We start from the raw sequence: 16,932 nt of genomic DNA, 5'->3' as shown, positions 1-16,932 counted from the left end.
CTCCCATTTAAAAAAAATCTCTGTCACACTCTCTCCTGCTAAGATTATAGGACAGGAGAGACTTAACCTCCTCAATGACAATAACAGCTTATTATTGTTATTCTGTCTCATTTTAGTCACTCACTTACCAGAACTACAACAACTGGCACTCTGATAGAAGTTGGAGCAACAGCTGGAACATTCCTTAGCAGGAAGATGGGTAGCTGGTGGGAACACAAGAAAACACCAGTACCAATGCTGTAAATGGTATATTTCTCTCCTGCTCAGAAGAAAAGCAGCAGTTCATCAGCTACTTTCAGTTGGGACCCAAAAAGGGTATCGGAGGCTAACTACAGGCCCCAGAATTAGAGGGCTCACAATGGCATCTGTGCAGCTGTAGGACTGGAAATAAAGCCACCATCATGGTGTAAGCGTTCCTCATGCCTTCCTCAAAATTTTCTGTTATCAAAACTTTCAAGTGCCTACAAATTTCATTACTTTCACTACACACTTGAGATAATCCCTTCAATGTATGGCTTACCACTCTTAATGCTATACCTCAACTTCCAAGGTTACATCTTTTTTCTCATTCCTAAACCCAGATCTAAAATGATCCCTTGGCCTAAAACCGTTCTTACTGATACTAATTAGTTATATGAACTATGATTTGCTCAAATATGCAAACACTGAAACAGGTGACTATGAATCCCTCAAAACAATGATTAAAAAATGATCATATGAAATTTCAACATATCCTTTTTAAATAATTATAGGTAGGTTCTTGAAACTTATCAAGACCCCAAATTAAGATAAAAAATTCACAGAAAGCCAGAAATTAAATAAAGAGCTCTAATGCTCAAAGTACTCTGATACCCTTCACATTTTAAAAAAGCTCATGTTTAGGCCTTTTATCAGCACAAATTGAGGAGCCCATATTGAGGAATTAGAGATAACCCAGTTTTTAATGGGAACAGATATTAAGAAAAAACGGTAAAACGAGTTTCTCAGTTGAATCAACAGAAGCGACTGCAGAATTAAAGAAAGAATGCTATTTTAAAAAGAAAATACTGAATTAAAATCAACATATAATTCACTAATTGTTATATACCAAATGTAATTTTAGATGTTCAAATAAAATACCTTAAAATTTCCAAACTTTTCCTACTTCTCAAATCTCTGTAGGAATTAAGAGACACTTACTCATAATTTTTCACAAGCTGATAAAGGCAAAGAAGAATTCCTAGCCAACAAGCACTGTTATCAGACTGAAGATAAAAGCCAATTTTGTCCACAATGGCAGTCCACCGGCTTGGATAATCATGTTTGATGATATGGTGAATGCATGTAGTAAGCTGTACCCTGAAAGTCAAAAATAATAAGAAGGAAGAGCTGTTACCTAGATAAAATTCTGCTCATACAAAGAAAATGGTGCTTAGACAAAAATAAATAAGTCACTGAGAAAAAACTACCTGTTCCTACTGATTTAAAAGAAACCCAACAAATATTACAAACGTAGGTGATTTTATTTTTCCTTATTTTTCATCCCCATCAACTGATGAGTTTTATTTAGAACACAGCTATTTTCATTAAAAATTCTGCAAAATTAGGGGCGCTGGGGTGGCTCAGTTGGTTACACATCTGACTCTTGATTTTGGGTCAGGTCATAATCTCGGGGTTTTGAGATTGAGCCCTCCATCAGGCTCACGTTCTGCACAGAGTCTGCTTGTCCCTCTCTCCCCCTCTACTCTCTATCTAAAATAAGTACAATCTTTTAAAAAAAAATTCTACAAAATCATATAAAAATAAGAACTTTTAAACATCAAGAACATATAATACAAAGTATACGGCAGCATTCTACAGTTTTCTTTACGCCCTTTCACCTGATCATACGGTTTCACAAATTTTACATGAAGTTTAGAAGTTTTTAGTTTTTATAAATGTAAAAACTGCAGTAAGAAAATAAAACAAAAGGAATTTGCCAGTAACAGCATGTATTAAATTTACTGCTATAAAAATGATAGGTTTTTACGTTCTGAAAAGACCCACTTGCGCTGTCCCCTCCCAAACTCCACGAACTATGCACCTGAAACGATGGGTAAGTTTTAAAAATATACATATACCTGATGAGCTCAGGAGAGTGGATAATAGCTTCTACAATATTTTCTCGAATACAATGTCGATCTTCTTCTGGAATAGTATAAGGGGATATATCCCCCGGTGCTGTTTCCCGATCAGGCCAATACTGTGTTATCATATTTTTCAAATAGATAACACCTAAAATGTAGATCAATTTGACAAAAGAGTATTTACTATGAAAGCACTGTGAATACCCCTCGTAAGTTTGTTCACAACTCCATTTAAAATACTGCCCATTCTATTATTTTCAAAGTTGATAATCAAAACACAAGTTTAATTCTTAGCTACAGTAATCACCCCTGAAGTTATTATTAAACACATAGCCTAAGAAACTGTACAAATAAATACACTATACAAACAAAACTATTAAGGCTTTTTATATCACATTTATACTTTTTATCTTGCTTTCTATAGGAAAACTATTTGGATTAATTTTATCATATCAATTTTCCAAATGAAGCCTCTAAAGAAAAACCACATACGCATACCAATACTGCTCCCACAGTTAATAACACTACTGTACAATGAGTATTTGTGGCCCCCTCAAATTCATATTGAAATCCAAATCCCCAGGCTGATGATATTAGGGGTGAGGTCTTTCATAGGTGATTAATGTCTTCACAGAAGAGACCCCGAAAAGGTTCCTCCCCTCCCATCGTGCTGGGTTCTAAGAACCAGAAAGTGGGTCCCCACCGGACCCCAACTCTGCTTGCTTCTTGATTTTGGACTTTTCAACCTCCAAAACTATGAGGAATATATTTCTACCATTCAGTCTATGATATTCTGTTAATAGGAACCCAAACTGACTAAGACGCACAAAAGCTGTTATTTTTGTCACAGAAAAATTACAGCATAAAAATTTTTAGTCTATAAATTAAAGCATGTCACTAATATAACACAATCACACTACTTCAAATTCATGTTATTTTATGGGAGATTGTGCTGTGTTCAAAAATTACAGATTACTATTTTCTGTTAGCTATCACACTGCTCTCTTGAACACTGCTAGTTAACACAGTATGAACTAGATTGCTAACAATGTTTTTTATCCAGTCCTCTACCCCCAAATGAGAAAGAGAGCCCTCAATCACAAATGTATATGATGTACAGGAAATGGAAATTATTCAAAATTAATCAATTACTAAATTCTACAAAACACCAGCCCTTCTCTGATTAGTAATTAACTCTTACCTGGAATATTACACCTATATGAATAAGGATAACTGATATATCTATGATTTTTATATTCTACTTTGCTCTATCTCAGGAATTAAAATAATACTCCACCTTACAGTATTTCAAAAAACATTGACTACACGTTAAAATACCCTTCAACAAAAGTTTTAAGACAAACTACCTCTACAGTAAAGAACATTGACTCAATGTATGTAACATATTTTAAATTAGTACTATTTCCAGAATTTTGATTCTTTAGCTCCAAAACAGAAAAGATTAAAATTAAGCCTTGATACAGTCCTATGTCCTCTGCATTGAGACTCTTGAGTATTTCTTTCTATTGTAATGCATAAAAGAATGGGTATATATTTTTATTTGTATAATTATGATTCAGTATTTTAAGTTGTTTGGTCTACAAAACACATTAACAAGTGAGAACTGCACTGTAAGAATATCGTGATTCATAGTCTATTCCATCCAGGATGCTTGGACTCTGCTACAAAGACTGAATGCATCTCTCAAGTCTAGCAGATGAAATCACCATATGCCCTACACTAAAGAGCATCATTCAATTATTAAAAGAATATAATTTTTAAAGTAATGGTTAGATTTTAAAATTTTTGACTAATTCCACAGTTTGGCTGCTTCTGGTTTTGCACATACTAACCATACAACTTTCTAGTACAATTTAATTTTGCTAATGCACATAATCAAGTCTCAAAATGTTAAGGTCCTTCCTAAATGCCACTTTCAACATCTTAGTAAAAACTGGAGATTTAAAGGCAAAGATTCTTTTATTAGTTTCAGAGGTAGAATTTAGCGACTCATCAGTTGTAAATAACACCCAGTGCTCATTTTATCAAGAGCCCTCCTTAATGCCCATCACCCAATTATCCCTTCCCCTCATGCACCTCCCTCTAGCAACCGTTAGTTTGTTCTTAGAGTTCAGTGCCTCTTATGGTTTGCCTCCCTCTCAATTTTCATCTTATTTTTCCTTCCCTTCCTCAATGTTCATCTGTCTTGTTTTTTAAATTCCACATATGAGTGAAATCATGTGGTATTTGTCTCTCTGAGGAGAAGATTCTTATCTACAAAATTACCAAATGGGAAAATGCCAACTTCATTAGTAAAAGAGATACGACAGTTAAAATAATAAAAGCAACTTTTTTCTACTTAATTAGAAAAGAAAAAAAAAAAAAAAGGATTTACTGCTGACCAGGGTCCAGTGAAATTACTATATTTTATAGGCCCAAAAAATATTCCAATATTGTGCTACTTATTTATATACCAATATCTTAAAAAATAATAAACTTACATGCATTCATTTATTTACAGAGTACATTTGGTGTGTCAGGCAATATTTTAGGTACTGTGAATACAACTGCTGATGAAACAAATCTAAGATTAAATGCTAACAATTGGGAGATGGTTCACTTCATATGGCATATTATGGTATTTAATCACTGAAATTTTAATACTAAAACTATGTAAAGAAAAGGGATGAGCTTACTACACATTAAATGAAAAAAAAATTTTTAACAAAATTGATGTAGGGAAAAAGAACAGCAAGAAATAATACCAGAACATAACTGGTTTTGCTAGAATGGTGAAATTATTACTACTTTATATTTCCTATAACAAAATTAATACATCTGCAAATAAATTAAGTAACAGCACAGTAAAGATATGAATTCCATTATTTTGCAGACCAACAGATAATATCAGAAGTAACCCACCACATTTTCACAGACTATTTGGTACTGAGAGAATTGCTCAATATCTTGTTGAGACTGGAACTAAGAAATACAGTAGTTCCCCACTCATGCACTGTTTCACTTTCCGTGGTTTCAGTTACCCGTGGTCACCCACAGTCAGGAAGCAGATGATCTTTTCTGACCTATGATCAGAAGGTCAACAGTAGCCTAGCACCATGTCAAAATGCCTACGTCATTTACCTCACCCTCATCTCATTACACAGGCATTTGATATTTTCATATCATCACAAGGGTGAGTACAGTAAAATATTTTAAGAGAGACCATGTTCACATACCTCTTATTACAGTATTGTTATACTTGTTCTAATTTATTATTAATTATTGTGGCTAAACTCTAACTTGCCTAATTTACAAATTAAATTTCATCCTAAGTATGTATGTATACGAAAAACATAGTATACATAGCATGGTATTATGCACAGTTTCAGGCATCCACTGAGGGTCTTAAAATCTATCAGTCATGGATGGGGGAGACTACGGTAGTACTTTTTAAATGGTTAAAAACAGTAAATGCACAAGCTGTAAGGAGCAACTGCACAGGGGTTTGTATCTTAGAATCATCCACTGGGCAGGGAAACAGGGAATACACAGAATTTTTTAATAATCCCTATCAATTTCTCTTTTCAATGAAATACCACATTCCTTTAACTCTGCCACCAATAACAAAGCACTAGCTATCTGTAGTAAACACATGAGGGCAAATGGATTTTCAGGGAAGAAAATCACTGAAGGGCCACCCCAACATACCTTTGCTATTCAACTATGAACCTTTTAAATAACTGATTTACATAAACCCAAGAAAATAATTCAGTAACTTGCCTGCCTGTCTCACAGGTAAATCCAGTTGTTCCGACATAGTAATTTGAAGCAGTGTTGAAACAAAATTCAGAGACTTGTGTGCCTACAAACAAAAAAAATAGGTTTTAAATTTCTGCAAATAAATATTCTCAGTACTCTGTTCCACTGTTTGACTGGCACAAAAGGCTATCCACCCTCAAGCTGGTCCCAGCTTTATTTCCCATCACTCACCAACAATGAAGTAAAAAAAAAAAAAAAAAAATTAATAACCTAACTTCTAAAATACTTTGCATGTTTGCATTTGCCTTCATACTGCTCCACTTCCCATTTATCCCAACTAGCATTCTTAACCTACACCAACAGCTCAAGAACAATATCCTCTTAATACCCATTTAGCCCCAATTTAGTAATAATTTCTCCATAGAGATGTTCTACCAAGTGACCTAACAAACTAAATCAGTAAAAATTAATAGCCTGGGAAGTGGTTTCCAAGGTGCTAATAATGTTTTATTTCTGAATATGGCTATTTTACCAAAGGGTGTTCAGTTTGTGAAAATCAATCAACTGTACCCTCACAATGACTATTCTGTATGTATGTTACATTTAAATAGAAAATTAAAAATCAATAGCTTTGAACATACAATAAAAGTAGGATACAAACTGTATGATTAATAAATACATTTATATGAAATACATATGCAGCATACACAGAAAATGAAATATACCCAAAATGTTAATATAGTTATCTCTCGGGCGGTGGGATTATAAAGGAGCTATTCTTCACATATTTTCTACTTTCCAGTTTATACTACAGACCCCAGACACTTTCATTAACAGTATAAAAAAGTTACTTAATGATTCCTAAATTTGTCATATTTGCTTCTGGTTTTTTTAAAACAACTGTGTCCCTTCTTGAATGCTTTCACAGTTGCATTTCCTCTCCCCCAATACCACTACCACCTATGTCATCTCTTCCTTTCAGCCCAAGTTTAAGTATTTTTTCTGCACAAGTTCACATGGACAATAGTTTATTTTAGTTTCTTCTTTACAGACTTCCTCTCACACCAAATATTCCATACGTTCTTAGAAACAGAAAAATTTCCTTTCGTATATAAAAAATTTCTTCTACATTAGAACCTGGAATTCTGTTACTCCAAAAATTGTTTATTTAAATGTTCCTGGTACATGACACCATGCCAGGAGCTGAGAATAGAAGATTGAAACCGAACAATAAGGTTCCATGACCTCATGGAAACTTAAAAGTTTAATGTAAAGGATAGTGAAGATAATCAAACAAGTAATTACAATAAAGTACAATAGAAGAGGTAGAGACACCATGGGAGAATCAAAAGGAGAATCTTCTAACCTAGAAATAACACTTAAATTTAAGACCTGAATGGGAGTAGTTAAGTGGATCAAAGGCAGGTATTTGCCCTTTCTGGTACTCTAAACAAGATTAACCACTATGACTTTCTAGAAACATCCTTCCAACTGCACAATTCACAGACCACTTTTCCTTCTCAGATCCCTTTGCTGGTTTCTTAGCCTATTTAAATTATAACTGCTCAGTCAGAGGCCATCTTTTACACTCCCCAGCTGATTTCATCCAACCGGGATCTTTAAATACTATTTGCCAGATACATTACTTCCAGTCCACGTCACTCTTAGGAGACCTATTTTAACATCCCTACCGCCACAGGCTTCTCAAATTTATTATGTTCAAAGTATCTTCTCCCCTAAAAGCTAGGTTTCTACTTTCTTATACCACTTCTCCCCACCTTTTTCATCACTGAATGACATCTTTAATGCTTCCCTCTTTTTTACCCCAATTCAATGTGTCAAGACCTGTCAATTCTACATCCAAAATACTTATATAATTAATATACCCACTTTCTCCATTCCCACTAACATCAATCTAGCCCAAATGACTATTATCTTTCTTAATGTAAGTATTCCCCACCCCCACCATTCTCCATTTAGCAGCCAAAGGTCTTCAAAATTGCAAACCAATCCCCTTTAAAAAAAAAAAAAAAAACCAAAACTTTTAATAGCTTTAAAAAAAAAAGATTTTGTTTGTCAGAGAGAGAGTGAGAGCACACAAAGCCGGGGGAGTGTCAGACAGAGGAAGAAGCAGGCTCCCTGCTGAGCAAGGAGCCCTATGTGGGACTTGATCCCAGGACCCTGGGATCATAACCTGAGCTGAAGGCAGACGCTTAACTGACTGAGCCACCCACGTGTCCCAATAGCTTTCTACTCTACTTCCCAAAGGCTATATAAGGAAGGGCCTGTATTAATTTGCCCGTGCCTATTTCATCAATCTCATTTAAAGAAACTTTCTTGCCTCCTACTGTCCCACCTTACCAGCCACCTTTAGGTTCTTTCAACAACAAACATGATTACTCCACAGTCCATGCTGTGACTGTCTACCTATAACACTCTTCTCTCCAATGCTCCACCAGAGTTAACTGATTCACAGCTTCACATTCTTTGAGTCTCCACTTAAACATTTAGAGAAGGCTTTCCTGACTGATCAGTCAAGCTAAAGGAGGGCTCCCTATTACACTCATAATCTCCAGGGTTTTTTTCCCCAAAACATTTATTATATATTTGTAATTATTATATTTATAGACTGGTTTATGTCTGCCTCTTCTGTTAATTAGATTTTAAGCTTCACTAATGGGAACTATACTATTTGTATACCCAGTTCCTCGTGATGCTTGGCATTTAAGGTATTCAACAAATTTATTAAATGACGAACTGAAATAAGTCAACAAAAAATTGCCTTGGAAGCAGCAGTGATCACCTAGGAGTAGTGTAGTATAAAAGAGTATTAGTATTAAAGGGAGAGACAGATGAGCCCACAAAGGGCACTACTATCCACACTACTAGTATGGCACTTTTTAGGCCATTTATATTATAGTATATATCTTATCTCCTGCATCAAATTATGAATCCCTGGAATGGACAGCTAAAATCAGACAAGTGATAAATACAAGTGATGTTACTTTTGACATTTTTAACTCTTAAGCAAGTTGCTTCAGTAAACCTAAGACTTAATTACAAAATTAGTGTAACAAAATCTGCTTTATAGGATGGCTATAAGGAGTAAGTGAAAGAGGCGCCTGGATGGCTCAGTCGGTTGAGCGTCTGCTGTGGCTGGGGTCATGATCCCAAGGTCCTGCTCAGTGGGGAGTCTGCTTCTCCCTCTCCTTCTGCCCCTCCCCCCGGCTTGTGCTCTCTAGCTCTCACTGGCACTCTCTCTCAAATAAATAAATAAATAAAATCTTTAAAAATATAGGAGTGAAATATGTAAAATATTATAGTAAATGTCAAGACATAACAAATGTTATGTTGTTTTTATCTCCAGGCACAGTAGAATCTCATCTTTCTCAGAGTATGTTCTAAAGTACGTAGGACATAAACTGAATATTGCCAAATGGTTCTTTAGTTCTTTATATCCCCTATAAAATACAACATTTGTGGTTTTTGTACATACAGGGTTCTCTCAAGGTCCCAGTACCACAGTTTTCCCTTCTGAGTTGAAAAGAACTGCTTTCTGTGATTGGAACCCAAATGAAGTTGTTGGATTATGTTTAGGGGTCATGTTAAAATAACAAAAACCACCACAACCACCATTTTTGTTGGCTAGCCACATATATAGCCACAAGTGAGTTAAAAATGAGCATGTGCCACTAACTATATCTTCCTACAAGCACAAAGGTATTCCATAAATGATACATTAACAAAGGACTTTTATCAATCTCTAACTTAAGGTTTAAAATAAAAAATAAAACCCCAGGGGCACCTGGGTGGCTCAGTCAGTTAAGCACCTGCCTTTGGCTCAAGTCAGGATCTCAGGATCCTGGGATCCCCAGCCCTATGTCAGGCTCCCTGCTCAGTGAGAGTCTGGTTCTCCCTCCCCACCCCATGCTCTCTCCCCTTCTCCAATAAATAAATCAAATCTTTTTTAAAAAAAATAAAATAAAATCCCAATAGTACTTGAAGGAAACCACGGTAAATATTTTTATCATCTTGTTGGAAAAAAACCTGAGCATGACACCAAAGACTGAAAGCCATAAAATAGTTTTTGTCTCAAGTAGATAAAAAAGTAAAAATTGTATATGCTCCACCCCCCATCAGTATAAAGTGTTAAAAAAAAAAAAAAGGAAAATATCTGCAACATCTGAGGAAGAGTTAAAATCACCCCAAAACAAAAATTAGCAAACATATGCAGGCAAATTACAAAACAATCAGTACAAGCAGATAGTCCTACCCGAAAACAATGCATGCAAATACATCAAAGTGCTAGTGAGGATGTGAAAACTATAGGAAGATGCATAAACCTGTACAACCATATTGGAAAATTGGCATTTTCAAACATGCACTTACCTTACAACCTAGCAATTTCAGCTTTATATATGTAAGAAAAGTGTTTGTGTCCACAGTAATACCTGTCCACTGACAAGTGAATGTATAAATAAACTGTGGTAAAATTCACACAGTGAAATACTATACAATAACTTAAAAAAAATAAAGCCTAACTATGGAATCAAGCAATAATATGGATTTCAAAAAACATGTTAAGAAGCTAGACTACTTGGCTACATACCATGTGATCCTATATATATGAAGTTCAAAGACAGGCAAATCTATCTCATCTATAGTTAACAGAAGTCAGAATAACAGCAACCTGAAGGAGGAAAGGTATTAATTGGGAAGAGTCTCACGACAAATTTCTTTTTTTTTTTAAAGATTTTATTTATTTATTCGACAGAGATAGAGACAGCCAGCGAGAGAGGGAACACAAGCAGGGGGAGTGAGAGAGGGAGAAGCAGGCTCATAGCGGAGGAGCCTGATTGATGTGGGGCTCGATCCCATAACGCCGGGATCACGCCCTGAGCCGAAGGCAGACGCTTAACCGCTGTGCCACTCAGGCGCCCCACACGACAAAGTTCTAAGCCAACAGAGATGTTATATAAATTTTCATCTGGGGCACCCGGGTGGCTCAGTCAGTTAAGCGTATGCCTTTGGCTCGGGTCATGGTCCTGGGGTCCTGGGATCGAGTGCCACCTCGGGCTCCCTGCTCGGGGTGGGGGGGGGTCTGCTTCTCCATCTGCCCTTCCTCCCACTCGTTCTCTCAATCTCTCTCTAATAAATAAAAATCTTAAAAAATTTTTTTTATCTGGATAATGGTACCTAGGTAAAAATGGACTGAGCTGTACATATATTTGAGCTTCATATGATATGTAAATTATCCCTCAATTAAAAAAAAAATCAACAAGACTACTTTTACCTGAACATTAACAGCAGCATTATTCATAATAGCCCAAAAGTGGAAACAACCCACCAAGTGCACCAACCGATGACTGGATAAGCAAAGTGTGGCATATCCATGCACACGATGAAATATTATTTTGTAGTAAAAAGAATGAAGTACTGATCGATGCTACAACATGTGTGAACCTTAAAAATACACTATGTGAAAGAAGCCAGTACTCAAGGACTGGGGGTGTGCAGAGGGCAGAGAGGGGGACTGCTAACAGGTATGGGGTTTCTTTTTGGGGTGATGAAAATGTTCTGAAGTTTGTGGTGATAGCTGCATAACTGAATATACTAAAAACCACTGAACTGGAGGGGGCACCAGTGAGTTAAACATCTGCCTTTGGCTCAAGGTCATGATCCCAGGGTCCTAGGATGGAGAACCACATCAGGCTCCCTCCTCAGCAGGGACTCTGCTTCTCCCTCTGCCCCTGCCCCCAGCTTGTGCACCCAGGCTCTCACGCTCTCTCTCAAATAAATACAATCTTTTTTTGTATTATTTTTATTTATTTGACAGAGAGCCAGAGAGAGAGAGCACACAAGCAGGGAGTGGCAGGCAGAGGGAGAGGGAGAAGCAGGCTCCCTGCTGAGCAAGGACCCAGACACAGGGCTCATCCCAGGACCCTGGGATCATGACCTGAGCCAAAGGCAGACGTTTAACCGACTGAGTCACCCAGATGCCCAATAAAATCTTAAAAAAACAAAAACAAACAAAACACTAAACTGGATACTTTAAGTGGTTGAATTCAATAAAGTTATAAAAAAAATGAACTATGAAAATAAGTACTTATTTTGCTACTCTTCTAAATCACTTTGCCTTCAAAAATACACAAGTACAAATTTAAAAAGTGCAACTGAGGAAAAAATGTTACTTTCAGACAGCTGAGCTAGACCAAGGGGTAAAAAAGAAAGGATGTTTCTGACATAAGAAATCACACAAGCAGGGGCGCTTGGGTGGGGCAGTCGTTAAGCGTCTGCCTTTAGCTCAGGGCGTGATCCCAGCGTTCTGGGATGGAGCCCCACATCAGGCTCCTCCGCTAGGAGCCAGCTTCTTCCTCTCACACTTCCCCTGCTGTGTTTCCTCTCTCACTGGCTGTCTCTACGTCAAATACATAAATAAAATCTTTTAAAAAAAAAAAAAGAAAAGAAAAGAAAAAAAAGAAATCACACAAGCAAATTCAACCTGGGGTATCTATCTACTTGCCCCATACAAATTTCCATCCAGCTGAAATCCCTAATGCCTTCTATTGTCCCAAAGAAAGTAACAAACGGACATAAAGTAATACTAAATATCAGACATGAGATTCTCAAGAAAATTCTGAGGAAAAGTAGATTAGCAATCACCTAGGCCTGGGATATGAGATTAAACTGTAAGGAGGGATTAGTGCGCGTGGGTGGCTCAATCAGTTAAGTGTCTGCCTTCGGCTCAGGTCATGATCCCAGCGTCCTGGGATCAAGTCCCGCTTTGGGCTCCCTGCTCAGTGGGGAGCTTGCTTCTCCCTCTCCCTCTGCACCCTGACTCATGCTCTCATTCTCTCTAATAAATAAAAATTAAAAAATCAACTGGAAAGGGGCGCCTGGGTGGCACAGCGGTTAGGTGTCTGCCTTTGGCTCAGGGCGTGATCCCGGCGTTATGGGATCGAGTCCCACATCAGGCTCCTCTGCTATGAGCCTGCTTCTTCCTCTCCCACTCCCCCTGCTGTGTTCCCTCTCTTGCTGGCTGTCTCTATCTCTGTCGAATAAATAAATAAAATCTTTAAAAAAAAAAAATCAACTGGAAGGAGGGATCTTACTGGGATAATGAAAATAAATATTCCAAAACTAGATTGTGGGGACGCCTGGGTGGCTCAGTGGGTTGGGTTAAGAGCCTGGCTTTGGCTCAGGTCATGATCCCAGGGTCCTGGGATCAAGTCCTGCACCCAACTCCTTGCTCAGCAGGGAGCCTGCTTCTCCCTCTGCCTGCTGCTCCCCCTGCATGTACTCTCTCTCTCTCCGACAAATAAATAAATAAAACCTTAAAAAATAAAAAACTAAATTGTGGCGCAATTTGCTAAATCTACTAAAAATCACTGAGCTTCACTTAAAACAGGTATATTTTATGGCATGCAAATAAAGTTTTAAAATGAAGGAAAAAAGACCACGAATCGGTACAATTATAAAACAGATCAAATAAAGATACACATTAACTGTTCAAACAGGAAAACGTATCCTTTTAAGCACCAGGTTATCTCTAATAACTTTATGGCATTCTTGGGTATAGCAAACTATAACATATTTAAAAGAATTTCTATCACATATTAACTATTAAATTTATTATCACGTTGAAAAGACCTTCACGTTTCAGAGTAATTTAAAAGATAAATATAAGTAAAAATATCTTTAGCATCATCTTTATCACAAAAACTCCTAAAAATCTGAGTAATTATGGTATTATTCCCAACAGTTTGGCAAACACTGACATAGACCTCAAGATGCTACAATAAATCTTTTAGAGTATGAGTTAAGAGTATAAACGTACACTCTAGATGTTGACACTAATTACAGGCCCTTCTTCCAGTTCCTGGTTTCCAGCAATCAGAAAACCAGGAGAACTGAAGCAACAAATGGGTCATTATACATCATTAAGTAGAGCTAAAATTGCTAATACTCAAGTTTAAAGGCTGCTAACCACAACACAAAACTACCTTTCTAGACAACTTCTTACCTTCTCATTATTTGTCATTAACCTAGACAATTCGACATTCACCCTTAATCCATTTCATCAAAATTCTTCAACAGCCACAACTACATCTGCCTTTCCTTTACCTCCACTCCACCTTCTGGTACTTAAAACGTGTCAGACACTACAGAGATAAAAGATCACTGTAAGATAGCTAGGAGTATTACTAATTCTAATTGGACTAACAGGTAAAACTTTGAGTTAGGTCCTAAAGGATTTAAGCCCACAGAGATGGGGAGAAAAGATTTTTTTAAAGGAAAAGAAGTATGGGATATATTTTTTAAGATTTGATTTGACTTGGGGCGCCTGGGTGGCGCAGTCGTTAAAGCGACCGCCTTCAGCTCAGGGCGTGATCCCGGCGTTCCGGGATCGAGTCCCACGTCAGGCTCCTCGGCTAGGAGCCTGCTTTCCTCTCCCTCTCCCCTGCTGTGTTCCCTCTCTCGCTGGCTGTCTCTCTGTCACATAAGTAAAAATAAAAAAATAAAAAATAAAAAAAAAAAATAAAAAAAAATAAAAAAAAAAAGATTTGATTTGACTTATTTGTCAGAGACAGCACAAGCAGGGGGAGTGGCAGGCAGAGGGAGAAGTAGGCTCCCTGCTGAGCCAGGAGCCTGATGTGGGACTTGATCCCAGGATCCTGGGAACATGACCTGAGTCGAAGGCAGATAGATGCTTAACTGACTGAGCCTCCCAGGCTTCTGTCCGGAAGTATGGGTTATATTAAAAAGATTAGTAAGTGAACGAAAGACAACAATGAAAGACAAAAACTAATAGGTAAATTGTGACCACATCAAGATCTAGTATGTGGAACTTTGTTTTTTTAATTGTTTCACAGCGGCTCTTCATGTCTTCCAGCTTTTCATTAAATAGCGGTAATACATAAATGCTTTTCAATCAAGGAGTTTAAAATAACTTAATTACAAATTACTTTAGTAACCAAAAGAAAAAGCCCACTCTAAATCAAACTCATCATTAATATGCCACTGATAGAAACAAACAATAAGTAAAATTATAATCTACTATATCTGAAAAAGAAATTTTCTTATAAATATTAATATGGTGTTATCTTTCAGATCTTTAACACACTTTGTCACTGAATAAATTCCTGTGTAACAGCCAAAGTATCCAGGGACCTTCCCAAATTCAAAATGAAATCTCTACTTAGAAAGATTCCTAATTAAGGAACGTTACCTGCTCAGACCAGACTATTCTGTCTTCCAAAAATATACATTATATTCTCATAAATATTTTGCCGAATTTCTAGACATGCTAAATTGTACTACAAACATGCCATCATTTTGTACTTTTTCAGACCTAACATTTTCATTAATTGAATATTTCATAGGTCCTTTAAAAGAACAAAATCAAACTTAGCACTTATAAATAAAATATATCACTTACAGCAGTAATTGTAGTCATCTGTGAAGATCCTAGAAGTGATTTAGGTAGTTTATGAATTTAAAAGGTAAACACAAAGTATCAAGAAACTTAGCAAAGCTAAGTCCACTTACTTTTCCACATAAAGCATTTGAGAAAGCATCACTTCTATCTACATAAAACCATTTTATAGCACATTAAGTTGAGGAACTGAAGGTTTAAAAGGCTCCTAGGTAATAAGCCTTCTAATTCTACTTAGGGCATTTTCCTGTTACAAGTATAAGAGGGGAAGGAATACTGATGCTGAGATCACATCTGCCTTAAGCAAAGTCAGATTTAATAGCCTCCGTACCCAAAACTTAGACATAGCTCTATTATAACTCTCAACCACATGCATCTGTGATGGCTGTGTTGACTTTGAAACTCCAGAAAGGCAGGAAATCATAAATTTCTTTTTATCGACCACTCAGCTCAGTGCCTATCATAAAGACATTTGCTATTAAATGAACCAAGGGGGCCTGGGTGGTCCAGTCGGTGAAGTGCCCGACTCTTGGTTTTGGATCAGGTTGTGATCTCAGGGCCATTAGACTGAACCCCTGATCAGGCTCTGCGCTGAGCACCAGTCAGCTTAAGAGTCTCTCTCCCTCTGCCCCTCCCTTGCTCTCTCTTTCTCTAAAATAAAAAAATAAAAAAATAAAAAAACCAACAACCAGATTGGGAACTGTTATTCAGAATAAACATTTCAAAAAAATTTCCCTGACATTACATTTTATTTATTTTTATTTAAAGATTTTATTTATTTGAGACAGAGAGAGAGAGAGCACAAGCGGGGGAGCAGCAGAGGGAGAGGGAAAAGCAGGCTCCCTGCTAAGCAGGGAGCCGGATGTGGGGTTTGATCCCAGGACTGTGGGATCACTACCCGAGCTGAAGTCAGACACTTAACCAGCTGAGCCACCCAGGCACCCGACATTACATTTTTTTTTTAAATAGCTTATTTATTTATTTGAGAGTGAGAGAGAGAGTGCACAAGGGGGGGTGGAGGGGCAGAAAGACATGAAGAGGAAGAAGCAGACTCCCCTCTGAGCAGGGAGCCCCATGCAAGGCTCATGACCTGAGCCGAAGGCAGATGCTTAACTGACTGAGCCACCCAGGCGCCTCTCCTGACATTACATTTAAAACTTTAGTTCAAATGTAAGCTTCATAAGAGAGGACTCTGTCTTGTGTACAGTATCAGATCCCCAGTATAAAGACAGATTTTGCCACATGACAGGCAAATGTTTTGAAAATATCTGAAAACAATCAAGAAAAAATTAGCTGTTGAGTGTCCATTCTCAGCAAATACTCCAAGATTAAAAAAAAAAAAAAAACCCTTCATCTACAGATTTTATTCCCATTGGAGAAAAGTTCAAAGTCTATGAACTTTTAGAGAACAGACAGCAATCACCTAGTTCAAATAAAAATAGTTAAAATTTAAGGAAGAATACATAAAACTAGGTGTTAAAAAGGTGAGTTTTCAGTTTACAAAGTATCACAGAAGGTCAGAGTAGGAAAAAATGGCATTTAAGATGGGATTAATGAGATGTGTGAATAGGAAAACTTTTAGTTTTAGGTGGTAAGAGCTTAAGGGCAAGGCGGGGGCGGGGGGAGCTGCGG

At 37.1% G+C, this 16,932-nt stretch overlaps 1 protein-coding gene across 1 annotated transcript in view; it reads right to left on the bottom strand.

The window, feature by feature from the left end:
- IPO7 (importin 7) overlaps window positions 1-16,932 on the bottom strand; it is a 52,859-nt gene that overhangs the window by 31,061 nt on the left and 4,866 nt on the right. The window contains exons 2-4 of the mRNA XM_002916148.4: window positions 5,886-5,967; window positions 2,100-2,253; window positions 1,180-1,338 (exon numbers count right to left, since the gene is read on the bottom strand). Coding sequence (XP_002916194.1) covers window positions 1,180-1,338; window positions 2,100-2,253; window positions 5,886-5,967 — 395 coding nt within the window. The remainder of the gene's footprint in view (window positions 1-1,179; window positions 1,339-2,099; window positions 2,254-5,885; window positions 5,968-16,932) is intronic.

The sequence above is a fragment of the Ailuropoda melanoleuca genome, chromosome 8 (assembly GCF_002007445.2).
Source record: "Ailuropoda melanoleuca isolate Jingjing chromosome 8, ASM200744v2, whole genome shotgun sequence".
In the NCBI taxonomy this organism is placed as follows: Eukaryota; Metazoa; Chordata; class Mammalia; order Carnivora; family Ursidae; genus Ailuropoda; species Ailuropoda melanoleuca.
Note: the sequence above shows the minus strand (reverse complement) of the source record. Positions and strands in the feature narration are given on the sequence as shown.